This window comes from Polyodon spathula, chromosome 13 (genome assembly GCF_017654505.1).
Source record: "Polyodon spathula isolate WHYD16114869_AA chromosome 13, ASM1765450v1, whole genome shotgun sequence".
Classification (NCBI taxonomy): domain Eukaryota; kingdom Metazoa; phylum Chordata; class Actinopteri; order Acipenseriformes; family Polyodontidae; genus Polyodon; species Polyodon spathula.
Window position 1 is genome coordinate 29,243,319 of NC_054546.1, and position 17,927 is coordinate 29,261,245.

Below are 17,927 nucleotides of genomic sequence, written 5' to 3' on the forward strand. Positions count from 1 at the left end.
TGGAATTGAAAAAAGGATGAAAAAGTACAAACTATTCCTGGAAAGTCTAAATGGCAGCAGGAGATGGAACGCTTAGTTAGAGAAAGGAGGCAGTTGAGGAAGCAATGGAGAAAAGCAGAACAAAGTCAGAAGGAGGGACTTCTGTTACAAAGGGTCATAATAGATATGCTTGCAACATTGCGCAGAGCTGAGCGCCTACGGAAACGCTACAAAAAGAAAGAGCATGCAAGAACTAACTTTTATATTCACCAGTGAGAAAAATGGCACACTAAAATCATCTAAGTTTGAGCTGGAGAGATATTTGGAGGAAACACATACATATTTAAAAAGGCAGGAGCCTATGTCAGTTCCTTCAGACATTCCACCTATCAATCCACCCAAATACACAATGGAGGACTGTGCACTTAAGTGGAAAGAAGTAGAGCAAGCTATGAAAAAAACAAGGGCATCATCATCTCCAGGGCCTAATGGAGTTCCATACAAAGTGTACAAGAGTGTTTCTGGAGTTCTATGAACCTGTTGAAATTGATAAAGGTGGCATAGGAAAAACAAGTTGTACCAAGAGCATGGTACCGAGCAGGTGGAGTTTTTATACCAAAAGAAAAGGATTCTACAAGCATCTGTCAATTTCGTAACATAGAAGGCAAGATTTTCTTCAGCATTATTGCTCAGAGATTGTCAACCTACCTATTAAAGAACTGCTTCATTGACATTTCGGTACAAAAAGCAGGCATTCTTGGTTTCCCAGGATGCTTAGAACACATCAGCATAATCTGGCAACAAATTCAATCAGCTAAAAAGGAGAGGAAGGAGCTCCATGTGACATTCCTGGATTTGTCTAATGCATATGGTTTAGTGCCACATGATCTTCTTTGGAAAGGATTTGATTTTTTCAGCATACCAATGACAATAACAAATTTAGTGAAAACCTACTTTGGAGATTTGCAATTTGGTTTTCAATTTCAGAATTCAGCACTACATGGCAATGCCTAGAAGTTGGAGTAATGGCAGGATGTATCATTTCTCAATTGGGTTTTACCATGGCAATGGAAGTAATTATTAGAGTATCAAAATGGGTAGTGGGAGGAGAGGACTTGGCTTCTATAATGTGACTACCACCAATTTGAGCATACATGGATGACATGACAACAACGACTACAACCGTAGCCTGCACAAATCAGTTATTGGGCAAATTAACCAATAACATTGAATAGGCACGAATGCAATTCAGGTCCACTAAATCAAGGAGCGTCTCTATAATTAAAGGCAAAGTAGTAGATAAAAGGTTCTACATTAATGGTGATGCAATACCAACAGTGTCTAGAAGCCATTGAAAAGTCTAGGGAGATGGTATGACGGGGATCTAAAGGACACAGTTCGTGTGGGATGAGTTAGACAGCTAACAGTGGAAGGGTTGAAGAGCATAGTCAGGAGCGCTTTACCAGGCAAACTGAAACTCTGGTGCTTTCAGTTTAGTCTACTGCCAAGACTGCTGTGGCCACTGACTGTGTACGAGATTTCCTTGACAACAGTTGAGAAGCTGGAAGCTTTAATCAGTTCATACGTCAGGTAATGGTTGGGAGTTCCATGCTGCCTCAGCAGAGTGGGACTTTATGGTAAAGGAATACTGCAGTTCTGCTCTAACCAAGGAGTTTAAGTGAGCCAAAGTCCGACTGGAAATGACATTAGTAGATTCACATGACAAATGTATAAGGGAGGCAGCACCTGTGTTGAAAACTGGAAAAAAATGGATGACAAAGAAAGCTGTGGAAGTTGCTAAGGGTACCCTTCGAATCAGAGATATTATGGGGCAAGTTCAGCATGGAAAAGGAGCTTTTAGTCTCAGTTCAGCTCCTCCTACAAGGCACAAGGCAATCCCGGCTCAATGGAGGAAGCTGGTCGTCAATGATGTGCAAAAGCAGGAGGAAAGGATCAGGTGTGTAAAGGCCATTTCCCAGGCCAAGCAGGGAGAATGGATGAGATGGGAGAGTGTGGAACAAGGCAAGATTGGCTGACAAGACCTGTGGACAATGGAACAGAGCAGGATCAGTTTCTTCATCAGATCAGCATATGATGTTCTCCCATCACCACAGAACCTAAACCTCTGGGTGGGTGAGGATCCCTCATGTCCTTTGTGTTCATCACCTGCAACATTAAGGCACATTTTGACAGGATGTCAGGTGGGTCTTAGCCAAGGACAGTTTACTTGGCGCCATGACCAGGTGCTGCGATGTTTGGCCTTAGCATTGGAAGACAAGCGTAACCTGACCAATAAGTTGCCACCAGTTCCATCAAAGCATTACACACAAAAGACAGTATTCCTCCATCCAGGAATAGCAACCACCAAGAAAAGGTGTTAAAACCAAGCCTCGCCCAGGACAACTGGAAGATGCTAGAGACTGGAAGATGCTGACAGATGTTGGTCAACAGCTTATTTTTCCACCTGAGATTGCTACCACTAACCTTCGACCAGACATTGTCTTGTCATCTGGATCAGTATGCCTTGTTCATCTGGTAGAGTTAACAGTGCCATGGGAGGATGCTGTGGATGAGGCGTATGAGAGGAAAAAACTTCGGTATGCTCAACCAGCTGCTGAAGCGGAACAGCGACGATGGAGAGTCCGAATTTACCCAGTGGAGGTGGGTTGTCGAGGATTTGTGGCATGCTCTACAACCCAGTTTCTCAGAGATGTCGGGTTCAGTGGCCAAGAGTTGCGTCGCACAGTGAAGCAAAGCGAAGCAGCAAAAAGGAGCAGCAACTGGCTGTGGTTGAGATGGAAAGATTCTGGATTATGGAAAACAATGCAAATGGATGGAGATGCAGTGAATCACATTAGCTTACTGCAAAGCTACGTCTTAGTTGGTGATTATCTTGGCGAGAGCCGAGTTCAAATCAACATGAATCTCAACATCTACTCTCATGTAATGGAAATCAGGGTGTGTGTTTTTATTTTATTTTTTAATTTTGACAACTTTTTTAAACTATTAAATTGTATTCATTCTACTGCCTCCAAGATGGGTTCACATGGTCCTGCATGGTCACTCAAACTACATTTCCCATCAGTTTCCTTCTCACGTATGTAACGGAGGTGGATTTACCAATGAGCAGGAGGACGATGGGAAATGTAGTTCTGAGAAATACATGAGCGGCCATCTCGGAGCTATAATAGATACAGCCAGAGAGCACTGCAATTTAAAAATGAAAAAAGTGGTCAAGATGTAAAACATCATAATTTAAACAATATACACACCTTACTTAAACATTTGTAGCAACACACGGAAACATGTCTTCTGTTTTTTTTCTTCTTTGTTTTTTTTTTTTGGTTTTTTTGTCAGCTGCCTAAGACAACATTTGATTAAACAAAACCAAAAGCAGTTAAAATTTGCTAGGCAAACTGACATTCAGGTAAGACAGACATGGAGAAAAATAACACAATATTGGATCAATAAAATTTAAGTTATTATATAGTATTATTATTAATTTATTTAAAATTTCTTTACAAAATTTGTGCCCAATTATTTTACCCCCCAGTTTTCTTCCCAATTTGAAATGTCTAATCCTTGCCCCCTCACTGCCGCAATTCCCCACCTGGCAGGGTTTGCTGTAGCACGAAGATGACCCCCCCCCCCACGGTTTTGCCCCACTAACCCACAGGAGTGCCAGAGCTAATGTGACACTCCCTTCAGAATCCTTAACGAACACCAGCTACTTCGCACAGCCAGGACGCAACATTTTTTTTAAATTATTATTTCTGTTTGTGTTTTAACTAGACAATCGCATTTCAGTTGTAAAATACTAAAACCAATTTATGTCATCAGCCCTTGTCTCTCCAGACATGGGCTGATTTTACTTGAGCATTTTAAAGCAAGTTTATAAAAAGAATGTCTTTGTTTACTGGTAATCCCAGGATAACTAAGGATAGGGGACTCAAACTGATTTAATCCAATCCTCGCTGCTTATAAACAGGTCAAATAACCCCATAGTCAAACAGACAATCATTTTGACCTTCATTAGTGAAACTTAATATGTCATTCAAATATCTATGTACATTTTCATTGAATAAAAAGTAATGTAACACAATGTGAACTTTACCTCTAGTAAGCAGTGAATTCAGTAACAAACTTGATTCTTATGTCAGCTTGAAGTACACTCTCTCTCTCTCTCTCTCTCTCTCTCTCTCTCTCTCTCTCTCTCTCTCTCTCTCTCTCTCTCTCTCTCTCTCTCTCTCAAACTCAAACAGCCCTTCAACTTTACATTTTGTTTTTCACATGGTGTCATGCATAGTATATTATGTATAATAATTTAAAATGTATTTGCATGGCCATCACTGAAATACTCCAGTAGTCATGTAGCCGAAGGCAAGAACTGTTTATGCTGAAATGAGAGGTGACATCATGTCTCATGTCTTTTTTAAAATAATACACAGTTATATGGTTATAATAACAGTTCTAAATTCCTATGAATTTCAACAGAGTTGCATGGGATTACTTAGGAGTAACATCTGAAAAACAAATGGCTTTGTTGTTGTTTGGTAAGGATTTTAAGATAATAATAAATAAACAGCCAGAAAATCATAATGAATTGAGGAATAGCAACTAACGTGGTGGAATTCATAACTTTCTAGCCATTATTTAAAAGTTTAACTTTTTTGTGAAACTTTCCATGCTTGTCGAGCTTGGGATGAATTAGGGAATGCTGGATTTGAATTCTGTTGCTTATTTTCTCCATAATCTGTTAATTTATTTTTTTTCTTGATTGCATGTTTAGTTGCTTTCATGGCCCCAAGGGACTGGAACTGCAGCATCCAAATTAATCACTCAAGCAAAGTTTAGAGAAAATAAAACAGAAACAATAAAAAGAACAGAATCTAAGATGCACATTTTTTAAACAAGATCACATTATAAAACAGATTTAATAACAATTTCTTACCTGAGTTTTGTAAGCCTGTCCTTCTTCTGTCTTTCTGATCGATCTATCTATCTATCAGTCAACTCCAGTGTAACTACTGTACATAACTGTTTGTCTATGTCCACCATTAATTAAGTGCCCATCCTCCTGTCTATTGATTTAAGTTATAAGGTACTGCAAAGTTTAACTGCTAAACAAATTGTATATGTCTGCGTGTCAGTAAAAGATATGTGTCGTAGTTCTCCCTAGTTTTCCTTTAGTATTCTCCTCTCTCTGTCTCTCTCTCTCTCTCTCTCTTTCTCATATGCTGACTTTGCACCTGGCTGGCAAATGTAGCAATGGCACTTCAGCGACTGGGGTCACAACTAGTACTAACCATGTTCACATTTACTCCTTTCCCCATCTTCAGGGGATTCACAACCCCGGAATACAAAAAACTTGAAAGGGCATTCTTTAATTATTGTGAGTATTAGAATGTGGAACCACATGTCATACTGACATTTGTAGGCATATCCAATTTTAATGGAACATGACAAGGACATATCTAGAACAAGTTATTGACAAACTTAGAATACAGCAATACATGATATACTGAAGGGCTTATTAATTTGTCCAAGTCACTTACATGTTTCCCTATATACCTGTTTATCCAGATGTGATGGATCTTGGTAAGGGCATATTTTTGCACAGATTCTTGAGGATGGTGTATGACGTACCTACATACACTACCTGGCCATTTCATTAGGACCTGTCTACCCAATTGGATTTGGTACTTCCGTGGTGTGGGGCTTGTTCTCCTGGTATAGGCTGTGATCAGGGAAAGCAGTGCCCCAACCCAATATTAAGGAAATGTCCAAATAAAGTGGACATAAAGTGTATGTCCCTCACATGTTTTTACGTGTTTGTCAAGGTGGTCAACTTTTTCAGGACAGTTCTCATTCTGCATTTGTAATTCTCTTTTTACAGTTTTCCAGTCCCCCTTGTAAATGAAGCCTCAGTCTTAATGGATAAATCTCATGGTTAAATAAATAAAATTAATTATGCAGTGAATACCGTTGTCGATGTTTATATTACCTACAGAAATAGCAGCACAATCCTGCCAAGGTAACCCTTCATTGACATATAAACTATTCTTTGATCTTGGTTTAAGTGGGTTGTTTTCTTGCTATTTTCAGATAACCAGAGGATGTGAAATGCATGACCTGTTTCAACTGTCGGGTCAGCAGGGATTTGGATCCCCAGCAGGTGGACAGTGAAGCACTTGAACGCTCCAGACAAGGCTTGCTGGTCGTAACAGTAAGATCATGGAATTTGATCTCTGGGTAGATGCATGTACATATTGTCCTACCCCACCCTTCACACTAACATAACAGAATGCAAACCGCAGGCACGCTTAATTACTTTTACTAAGGTTCTGTGTTAATGCACAGAGAGCAGTTTCTTCAAGAAATGTGCATGCAAGTGCGTGTGTGTGTGTGTGTGTTACAGTTTGCACCATCCTATAGAAACAACACATTTTGCTTCATAAAGTTGAATGTAACCTGCTGAATAATGTTACGCTGAAATATTGAATTACATACCGTTTTGTCATTTTCCACCTATATTGAAAAACTGACAAAATTAAAAAATGTGACATTTCAAAATCTAATATGAAATACTGTACTGCTATCATGGCTTCTGGTATATTTTTGCAATATTATTTTGTAATTTCTTTGATTACATGATGTTAAATAAAATATCTAAATTATGTTCATATACGTATTTTTTATATTACTTTATAAACACCTACTTTATTAACACAGTATTGCAATAAGAAGCATCCAACATGATTGTAAATATCATACAAAGTTAGAGACAGGAACAAGAACATCAAAATGAAAGACAAGCTGATAGCAGTGTTGGTAGTTACATCAGGGTTAGATACGAGTGCCGGTGAAAGAAGAAAAAAAAATACTACAGATTGGATTAAGTGCAGGATTAAATGCAGTAAAATAGGGAGCAGATAAGTGCAAGTTAAAGTGCATTAAAGGCTGAATGCTAAATTGTCCAGAAGGGAAGAGTTGATTTTTACAGGTGTTGTCTGAAGAGGTGTGTCTTGAAGTGGTGCCGGAAGGTGGAGAGGGACTGGGCAGTCCTGACATCCATAGGAAGGTTGTTCCACCACTGCGGGGCGAAGGTGGAGAAGGAGCGGGGTCTGGAGGCAGTAGAGCATAGTGCAGGCAGAGTGGAGAGGTCAGGTGGCGGTGTAGGGATAGATGAGGGTCTGGATGTAGCCGGGTACAGTCTGGTCAAGGCATCGGTAGGTGAGTAAAAGTCTTGACCCAGATGTGAGCAATGATTGGGAGCCAATGGAGTTAGCAGAGCAGTGGAGTAGTGTGGGAGGATGCAGAGAGAACACTAGGTGAGCAGCAGAGTTCTGGATGATCTGGAGCGGATGGGTGGCTAATACAGGGAGGCCGGCCAGGAGGGAGTTGCAGTAGTCTAGGCAGGAGAGTACCAGGGCCTGGACGCGGAGTTGCATTGAGTAGTTGGTGAGGAAGGGTTGGATTCTCTGTATGTTGCTCAGGAAGAAGAATTGGCAGGTGAGTGTGTTAGAGTGGAGTTGTGCTGGGAGTAGGAGAGGCAGGGAACCAGGGTTACTCCAAGGTTTTAGGCTGAGGTGGAGGGAGAGTATGGTAGATTCCAGAAGAATGGAGATGGAGAGATCAGAGGAGGGGGAAGATGAGGAGGAGGAGGAGGAAAGAAGGAGGCCAGATTTAGAGAGATTGAGTTTCAGGTGATGAGAGTGCATCCAGGAGGATAGCAGACAGACAGGTAGAGATACAGGAGGGGATGGAGGGGAAGGAGAGAAAGATCTGAGCATCATCAGCATAGAAATGGTATGAGAAACCATAGGATGTAATGATGGGGCCCAGGGAGTGGGTGTAGAAAGCGAACAGGAGAAGACCTAATACTGATCCTTGGGGGACGCCTGTAGAAAGATGGTGAGAAGTGGAGGTTGAGCCCCACCAGTTTACGTGGTAGGTGCAGTCAGAGAGGTAGGAGGAGAACCAGGCCAGAGCAGTGCCAAAGATTCCCAGGTTAGCATGAGAACAGGAGAATATAATGATTGATAGTATCAAAGGCAGCAGAGAGAATTAGAACAGAGGACAGAGGCAGCACGGGCAGAGTTTAGCAAGTTAGTGAGAGACAGGAGAGCAGTTTCAGTGGAGTCAGCAGAGCGGAGATGAAGGAGATGAAGGGGAGTAGAGCAGGAGCAGCAGCTTGAAAGAGGGGAGGGGGGGGGGGGTGAAGGGTGCACGTGGTAAGTTTGTGGCCCTGGATGAGGGAGGAGATATCAGAGTCAGAGAGATGAAATAAGGAGGAGGGCGAGTTAGTAGGGGAGGCAGAGGGTGCTGGGTTTAAAGCGGGTGGGGGTGGGGGGGGGGGTGTTAAAGAGCGGATATCAGAGATTTTAGAGGAAAAGAGGCAAAGTCGTCAGAGGAGAAGAGGGGAGGATGGTTGAGGAAGTAATAAAAGGTAGAGAATAGTTTCCAGTGGTTGTTAGTGGAGGACTGGATAGTAGATTGGAAATAGGAGTTTAGCAGAGGAGAAGGAGGAGAAAAGGAGGTTGGTTCTCTTCCATTTCTTTTCAGCAGAGCACAGTTTGCTTCTTGCCGAGCGGAGCACAGAGGAGACGGGTAGGTCGAAGCCAGGTTATGGATGGAAGAGGTGAGGGGAGGAGGGGGGTGGAGGACAGAATCTACAGAGTTGGGAGAAGGATCCTAGGAGGGGGTGAGAAAGAGTGGTGGAGGCAAAGACTACCCCCCCTCGTCTCCAGGTTATGGCACGAGGTGACAGTGAGGGGGGTGGGGTGGGGGTCAGTGGAGTAGGGAGTGAGGGGAGAGACAGAGAAAGAGATGAAATAGTTATCAGAGAGGTCCAGAGTGATAACTGAGAGCGTGTAGGGGCAGCAGGCCCTGGAGAAAGTGAGGTCCAGTTGATGCCCAGCTTTGTGGGTAGGAAGGGATGGAGAGAGAGGTTGAAGGAGTGAAAGAAGAAGAAATCTGGAAAAATGGGTTGGGTTGGAGAGATGGATATTGAAGTCACCTAACAGGACAGTTTGGGTAGACAGAGAGGGCAGTGAGGAGAGGAGATAGTCGAGTTCGTCAAGAAAGTGAGAGGTCCTGGGGGATGGTACAGTACAATTAGCACGAGTTGACAAGGAGAGGTTAGTTGGCCAGTGTGAAATTAAAAGGTGTTAACAGAGAATGAGGTGAGGGCAGAGCAGACAGAAAAAAGTAAGGAGGGACAGAGAATAAGACCAGTCCCACCTCCCCGTCCAGTGAGATGTAGAATATGGGACAGTAAGTAGAGAGAGGACAGGGCAGCAGGAGTTAGTGTTATCAGGAGAGAGCTAGGTTTCAGTGAGAGCAGGGAAATCAAGAAAGAGGTGGAAAGCAAAGGCGGAGATGAAATCAGCTTTGTTAGCAGAAGAATAACAGTTCCAGAGGGCACCAAACAGAGCGTGGGAGGGGAAAGAGTGGGAGGGGGGGGGAAGAAGCAGGGGGATGAGGCTAGAGGAGCAGCAGCAGAAGGAGGACAGAGGTGAGAGCATTGAATAACAGATGTGAGAGACAGTCATAGCAGGACAAGTGAGACAGATAAGTACAGCAGTATTGGGAGCAGGAGCGGTGGGGGGAGGGTACAGACCTGTCTAGTAGTTGCCATCTTCCAGAGCGCTGCTAGGTTCAGATTTTCTCAGTCTCTCCTCAATGGACTCCCACAGCTAGACTCCTGACTCTTTGGTAGAGAGACGCTTCCGTTGGCTGACACTTTGCTCTGGCGGACAATAGGCTAGCTGTCTATTATACTAACTAGATGGATCAAAGCTGTGTGTAAACAAAACAAATTGAAAATCAACCTCTATTCAATTTAACCACACTCATCTGGTACTAATCACAAATAGTAGATCACCTAATTAAAACAACATCACCTTTATAATGTTACTTAAAAACAGCTAATGTTAATTACTTGAATCAGGATCGCTCTGTCTCTGCCACTGCCTCTGCCTCTGCCTCTGCCTGGCTACCTGTAGACTGACCACTAGTAGATTCACTCAGTTTAAGTAGGCTCCATGCTCACTTTGCAAGGGAACTGGTTAACAGCTGTTAAACTGTGCTAAAGACAATACTTAAGCAATACAATAGTTTCAATGCACTTCAATGGAATCACACAACTACAAAACACTGCGTGGAAACCAAATTGCAAATCAACCTCTATTCAATTCAACCAAACTCACCTGGTAGTTATCACAAACATAAGATCTCCGAATTAAAACACCACCTTTACAATGTTACTTACCTTTACCTACCTGCCTCTAACTCTGGTTACCAATATTAACTTGCTGCACAAACTAAATATATCAGATATCAAATTCCCAAAATCCCAGGAGGCCCCAATTCAACAGCAACCAGCACACAAAGCAGATACTGTCAGTATCTTTATATGCACTCTACACTGGGAGAAATGCCTTCATTTGCGGTATAGGTTCTCTGGAATAGGGTGATATAAGATTGAGCTTCGATATACTGAGTCTGAGCTTAACCTAAAGCATTTACTGGACCAAAAGTAATTTTAAACAGATTGCCTCACAAAATTATTAGCCATTGTTAATGCTGTGCAACTTCCAACGATGTTGCTTCAGCCTAAATCTATCTCTGTACTTCTGCTTTTTTTCTGCAAACGGAAAGTGTTCTGGGTGACTAGATGTGTGCCATAGTGGTTCGCAGTGCGCAGATGTAGAGGTAATGCTCAGTAATAACAACCCATCAACAGTTCAATGGTGAAAAATAAAGCTTTATTATTTGCTTAAATAATACTGGCTATACACAGCGATGGTTTTAAGATTCACCAACATTGATATCAGCTGTGGAGACCCCTAGTGATTGAATGATGACTGAGCGAAGTGGGCTATGATTATGAAGTTGTTCCTCAAATCTAGAAACAGACTGCACACTAAACCCTAACCCCTCCCCTTTCTCTTTATATATTATTTCCTGGTCTGTCTGTCTATACTCACACAGTGCTGGATAGCTGAAGGAGAAGGAGGCAATGACTGAATTGGTGGTCTACTCAGATATTATATTTTCCAAAACCCCAAGAGGGGAGGGGACAGTAACCAGTAGCACTCCAGCACACAGAGCAGGTACTGTGAGTACTTTCATAAAGCCTCAGAAATGCAATGTTGGCAGAAACTACTATTCAGTACTGTAGCGCAGTAATGTGTTATGATACAAGATAGAGCTTTAATTTACTTTACTGAAATATTTTGCTGGACTATTAATTATATAAATTTATTTATTTTACTTTTTGTGTTCACTTACAATATTTTTACTTCAGGTTTGGCTACTTCTATACTTATGCTTTTTTTGTCACAACATAAGATTTATTTTTTTTCACATGACAACTTTAAAAGTATAGATATTGCAGATGTGACAAAATCAAACAAAAACTGCAATATGCAAATACCTTTTAGCAAATAGCTTTTAAAACCAGATTTGGGTGATTAAATACTTGTGTGTATTTTAAAAGTGGTAACAAACAATGCTTTACTGCATCTCCTTTGAATAATCTATCATCAGTGATTTAAATCATTTTTTAATCTCTCCTCCTCTGTCAGTTCCACCAGTCCAGTTCAGTTCTCGTTCCAGTGTCATCTTTGCTCTGGGAGCTGCAGTGTGTGTCTTACTGGTGGCAGTTATCGGAATGAGTATAGCACGTAAGAACTTTATTAAGTTTAAAAGTACTTATAGTTACAAATGCACGTGCCTTTTCCTGATATTTCCATTCCATCTAATTTAAGTTGTTATTTTTTTTTAAATTCATGGATTTCAGAAATCACATGACATTGTGCCCTTTCATACTATGTGGACTCCACCTCTTTCATGGTATAATGTAGAAGACGGTGTTGAAATTTCACACTACCATATGATTTCTCACAAAACAGAAAACAAACATGGTAAACAACACCTGCAGAAACGTTGGCAGCCTGTTAGCCTTCTTTACTTCACAGGAAGTCATTTGTAAAGGAGCCCATTTCCAAAATTGTTGCACTCTCCAAATAGAGCCCTCTTCTTTTTTTTACCTCTCAGCTCCCAATTTCTGCTTTTAGTTTTCCCAATACAGATGTAAAGCAGATATTTAAACTTAATCAGTTAGAATTGGGAACTATTAAGACAGTCTTGGTTAAGCCTTGGTTAGCACTCCTTTAACAGAGGGACACAGTGTTTATGAAAAGCAAGTGGAACGATTGCATTGCATTGCCCCCCTTTGCATTATTTCAATATGCTTGCTGCTTATTTGTCCAGTTACACAGATACAAGCATCTCAGACTGGGGATGAAAAGAATGCATTTGGGTCAACAACTGTAAAACCTTCAGAGTGGAGGAATGACCTCAGAGAAAACTTTTGTTGGGATCCAGAATCTACAAATGAAGGTTAAAAACAATTTCTTATTTCTTATCCAGTTAACACTGGTCACTTGCAATTCACCTTCAGACACCTTCTGCTTTTAATTAACAGCTGATCCATGTGAAATCTGTCCAAAGGGCTGGATGTGGAGGTACAAGGGAAGCTGTTATAACATTTCCAAGGAAAGAGATTCCTGGGACTCCAGTAATAATGCCTGTTCCATCAAAGGAAATCATCTTGTTGTTATTGAAAACAACAAAGAGTTGGTAAGACAGATTGTCTTGAGAATAATGCACCTTACATTATCTTTAAACTACCCTGAAGAAACCCTGGCTAGCAGAACCATTAGTCGACCACAGAACTACCAGCAATGGTAACTGCACAATGGATTGGGAATAACTATATTGCACAGTAATGACTGTGGTCCTGGTATGGTTATACACTGTCTCTCCAATACTACCATGGTGCTGTCTTTCAATGCAAAAATATGTAATTGCTCCCACTGTAATAACATTCTTGTGCCAATGCAGCTGCCCTGGACAATATTTATTCCACATTAATATTATTGACATTGCAAGTAATACTTTCTTATCTAGAGTATTTTATGGTAATTATGATTGGATTATAATGGGTTTTTCAGACTTCTTCTTGTTTGGAATACTTTCTATTGTGTTTTATTACCAGGAATTCCTACGTTCGAAGATTGCAGGTAATACATTTTACTGGATTGGGCTGAAAGGCAAATTGAGCCTGGGAGAATGGCGCTGGGTGGACAACACAACTTTCAATGAAACTCTGTGAGTCTCCCATGGATTTTTTTTTTTACACACACAACAACATTGTACAGTTTAAGATACACCGTGTCAACAGTCTAGGGAGGTTGTGATAAGATTGTACCATGCCCTAGATAAACCCTACTAGATTTATGTGTGCTGTTTTGGTTACCCTACTACAAAAATACATAATTTCACTAGAGAAGGTAAAGAGAAAGGACAACTATTCTGATCCCAAGGCACTTAACAGCATGAGCAATCTTAGAACAAATAATGGAAAGATTGGACTTGATTGAAGTCTATACATAATCAAATATAAAGTTAACCCAAGACACGACTACAAATTTAGCACAGAGTGTAGAAATAGAGGGCATACATCGAAGCTGAATACAAATAAGTTTAGAACAGAAGGTAGGAAGCACTTTTTTACGCAGAGAGTTATAAATGCATTGAACAGCCTAGCAGGTGAAGTAGTAGGATCTAAAACACTGGGAACATTGAAAAAAGACTAGATTCTGTGCTTTAAATTAGATTCCCCCCCCACCCCCCAAGTAGCCTTGATCGGCCAAACTGTTTTGTCCTGTTCCCAATCGTTTCTTATGTTCTTATTTGTGCAACATACCATAAACTGCACTGTGTCAATGTAATTTAACAAACGTGCCACAGCTGCACTATGAAACCAATAATGGTCCAAAAGACAGTGGTGTAAAACACATTTCTAATCAAATTCACAGAAAAACACATTTTTTCTTTTTTCATTTCAATAGCAAACTAACAGTTCACTTTGCAATCAAATCTGCAACAGGACATGACACAAAAGTTAAAGATTGGTATAGATTGCCATTTTAGAATTATTTCAGTCGCCTTATTAATTCACAGTCTTCCAAAATGTTATGTGCTTTAGCTGGTGTTTTAAGATGCAAGACATTTCAATATCAAATTGTTTTCTTTCAGGTTCCCTTTCGACAATACAAACCATAAAGGTCTTGATTGTGTCAGCGTTTCCAAACAAAAGGTATATGTAGACCATTGTACAAAAACAAGGCCCTGGATCTGTGAAATGAGAGCTGTCAGATTGAACTGAATCATATGACAAAATGCAAGGATATCTAACCCATTAAGATATAGAGAACTATGAGGGGACAGGATACATGATATTCCAAAAACATACTATAACTTGAATGGAACTGACACTCTAAAGTCACAAAAGCTTGATAATAGTGTGAGATACTTTGAAAAACAATGTGATATACAGGACACTTTTGATATACGGGGACATCACAAAGGTTCTCATTGACAACACAGCAGCCAGAAGAACCACAGAAGTCAGACTGAAAACAGCACACCAGGCTTTTTTTTTTTTTTTTTAATATTAAATCCAGAAACTAAATAAAGACAGCTAAAAACACTTGTCACATAATAGTTAGAACTAGTGAATGCATAGAGTGTACATGCAGGTAACCACCTCACTCACTAGAAAAAAAAAAAAAGCTTTTGAAAATGTTTGACTTTTGATGTTTATCATCCCATACAATTGATATGTCCTGCAGTTATATCTTACATCTAGATTATTATATTAATGTAGACTATTTAGGTTGCTATTTGATGTGTTATTTTATTCTGCATACAGCAAAAATGATGGTACTCTTGTGTATTGCACTGTTGTGTACTGATTTTGGTTTTGCTAGTAAAATGAATTTTTTTAAATAACTTTTCTAGTGTGTTAAAGTAGAATGACTGATATATCTAGCTGTTTTTATTTGTTTGAATATTTTTCCCCATCAATATTATTATTTACCCTTTTCTTTCGTCCTAATATGAATCATGAGGGTCGTGTGTTTGCCAGTTTGTCGAGGGACAGAGCAGTGTAATGCAAAGAGGCCTTTGATTAATGAGATGACAAATCTATGTCTGAGAGTTCCCTTCCAAGTTAAAATTAATAATTTACTGGGCCATCTTTGAGATTGTAATTACTGCAAAATGAAGATTGCACGAAAAAAAGGATTGTAGGAAGAACAGTATACCCTCCTGTATGCCGGCGTAGACAGAACAGGTTAGATAAATATTATAAAGAGCCAGGAAGTAGCCATCCTACTTATACTGTACCAAGTACATTTAACTTTAATTTGGTTTATTACAAGTGTCCAGCTTGAGGAACAGTACTTTCAAGCAAATTAAATAGCAATATGGAATAAAGCAATTGTGACAGTATTACAAGTTTTTGGTATAAGTAGCTTGTTAGCTTTAAAAAAAAAAAATTGATCTGAAGTGTTGTCTTATACTTTGTCAATTTAAAATCTATAATTAAGACATATTTAGCTGCCAATGCTTTTTTAAGATTGTACAGGGCTTTGGGTGGTTCTCATCAAAAACTCTATAGCAACTTAATATAATAATAATAATAATATTTTATTATATTGTTTACTAAATAAATAAGTCCACGAGCACCCATAGGAGGCAAAGCTGATGAAATAAACTTTGACTACGTCACCCAGTGGTTTGAAGAGGAATGGGAACTCTTGAATGACACTTATTTTTCCCACGCACTTCCCAAGCCTTTTCAATAAAATGAAAATAAGCGACAGCGATCACAACTATTGCTTTGTTCCGAGCAGGGTCATGTATTCAGACATACAGTGATAAAACAATGATGGCTATAGGAAGAGAACAATGGAATAAGAAAACAGTTAACTGTCCGACATTACAATTTTCCCTTTCCAGTCCAATGTCGTACCCTGTCCGACATCATCAAAAAGACGTCAAGCACAGGTCTCCGGAAAAAGCCAAGAAAATTTTCAATGGCCAAGTGAGACCGATAGGAGCTGAATGAAGACGAAAAAAAGGCGTAGCTGATAGCCCCATGTACCACAGAGATAACACAGACATAAACAAAGGAGAAAGCTGCTTCTGCATCAGGCACTCAAAGAATATCAAACATTTGCAGAGATTTTTGAAATGTTATAGTAATAAAATAATTACTTAGATCACATTATTGAGGAGTTTGGTGATAAAACGAGTGATCAGGACAGGATTTATCAGTATGCACGTATACAGCAAAGGATGGGGCTTGGCTGGAAATGCAATACTGAGTTTACTTTTGCAATTCAGTGCCTTTTAAACCTGTTTCACGCTGAACAAAGAAAACATTTAAACAGCGTGTGTAAAATAAACAGTGTGTGTGAAAATAAATTGGACCCAACATGCCTGACAAGCGCTGAATAAATGGACCACAACGGGTTAAAGAAAATGCACCTAAGGGAGAAAGCATCTATAACTAAGGACTAGATCATTGAGGGAGGGAACACCTAGAGCAACCCGAAACCTTACACTGGCCTGCTCTGCCTACCAGGTCAGTCCAGACCAAGAACCTTGCACCTGCCTCTCTGCTTACTAAGTTAGTCCAGACCAAGAACCTTACACCTGCCAGCTCTGCCTACCAGGTCAGTCTAGACCAAGAACCTTACACCTGCCAGCTCTGCCTACCAGGTCAGTCCAGACCAAGCCAATAGTACCACCACATGATTTAAATTGGAGTAAGTGCTCCAGATATCATGTACTCACAAATCTGCATAGATTAACACAATCAATGTGCAACTATCAAAGCTGAAAGTCTATGAATTCTGACATTCACTACATATCATGTGTTGAGTTGAAAAAACGTATAAAATAATAATAAAACCAAAGGCTAAAATCTTGCATTGTAATATAATTAAAACGTGCAATCTTGTTCCTATTTAAAAGTTCTGACCTATGGCAGAACATTAATGGTTCCAACAGACTCTTCTCATACTTAACTGTATAAAAAGAAATGTGAAAAACTGACAAGATCTCAGTCGAAGAAGTGCTGAGCAGGCTTGACCCTGCTGCTTATTTGATTTTTTCTGAGAACACATATGTTGATTTCTTATTCTTTTTTTTTTTTTTTTACACTTTTAAAATAATGTGATTTTAGTGTGTGTGTGTGTGTGTGTGTGTGTGTGTGTGTATATATATATATATATATATATATATATATATATATATATATATATATATATATATATATATACTGAGCATCAAAAGAAACTTACCACTTATATTTGGATAAAACTCACTAGACTTGATCGAAAAATGACAAACTCTGTTTTAGAGTAGGTTCAGTCACTTTTTACAGTGCAGATTAACTATCTACATTAAGAAGATGTTGCAAAATTATCTGTCAATCTTGGGCAGGTGTTATAACTCTTGGTCTCCCAGTTTGTGGCCTGTCATTGACAGAATGTGTCTGGTTATACCCTCTAGCCAGGTTTGAAATTTCTGGCTGTGAACACCCAAGACGTTGAGTCACAATACGCTGCACTTAGTCCAGCCTCCAACATGCTGATAGCACGAAGGCGCTGCTCTCTCGACAGACGTGGCATATTTTTTATTTTCTGTGATTTTCTTTATTGATTTTATTTAAGCTTGCGATTCAACAGCTGAAATCGCTCCACATCAAGTGTCGAAGCAACTGTCTCACTAATTAGGTGATTAAGTGCATATGCTTCAGTTGTAGTCACTCAAGCGTGTCATGGTCACAGACAAATGATAAAGTGACTAAAAAGAAACCAAAAACATTTTGACAATGTCCATCATTTATATACCTTATTCATTTATTTTAAATAAATGTGTTATAATAGTGATAGGTTTCTTTTGATACTCTGTATATAATCTTTGGAAATCTTGTTTGGAAAAATCTGTAGAGTGCTTGTCTCCTTTCCTTTTCTGTGAATGAATGGATTGAATGAACACTCAGCACACTGCAGCTGCTGGTC

At 39.8% G+C, this 17,927-nt stretch overlaps 1 protein-coding gene across 1 annotated transcript; it reads left to right on the top strand.

The window, feature by feature from the left end:
• The first annotated feature begins 10,987 nt into the window (after positions 1-10,987).
• On the top strand, positions 10,988-14,839 carry LOC121325378 (killer cell lectin-like receptor subfamily B member 1B allele C). The gene is made up of 6 exons (XM_041267826.1): positions 10,988-11,096; positions 11,571-11,669; positions 12,259-12,387; positions 12,473-12,627; positions 13,046-13,158; positions 14,089-14,839. Exons 1-6 carry the CDS (start codon positions 11,003-11,005, stop codon positions 14,216-14,218), a joined length of 720 nt encoding a protein of 239 aa, XP_041123760.1. The 5' UTR covers positions 10,988-11,002; the 3' UTR covers positions 14,219-14,839.
• The last annotated feature ends 3,088 nt before the right edge of the window (positions 14,840-17,927 follow it).

Coding starts and splice junctions, on each gene's coding strand:
- LOC121325378 (XM_041267826.1), top strand. CDS start 11,003: ATGACTGAATTGGTGGTCTACTCAGATATTATATTTTCCAAAACCCCA. Junction 11,097..11,570: donor CACTCCAGCACACAGAGCAG/GTACTGTGAGTA, acceptor CTCCTCTGTCAG/TTCCACCAGTCCAGTTCAGT. Junction 13,159..14,088: donor ACAACTTTCAATGAAACTCT/GTGAGTCTCCCA, acceptor GTTTTCTTTCAG/GTTCCCTTTCGACAATACAA.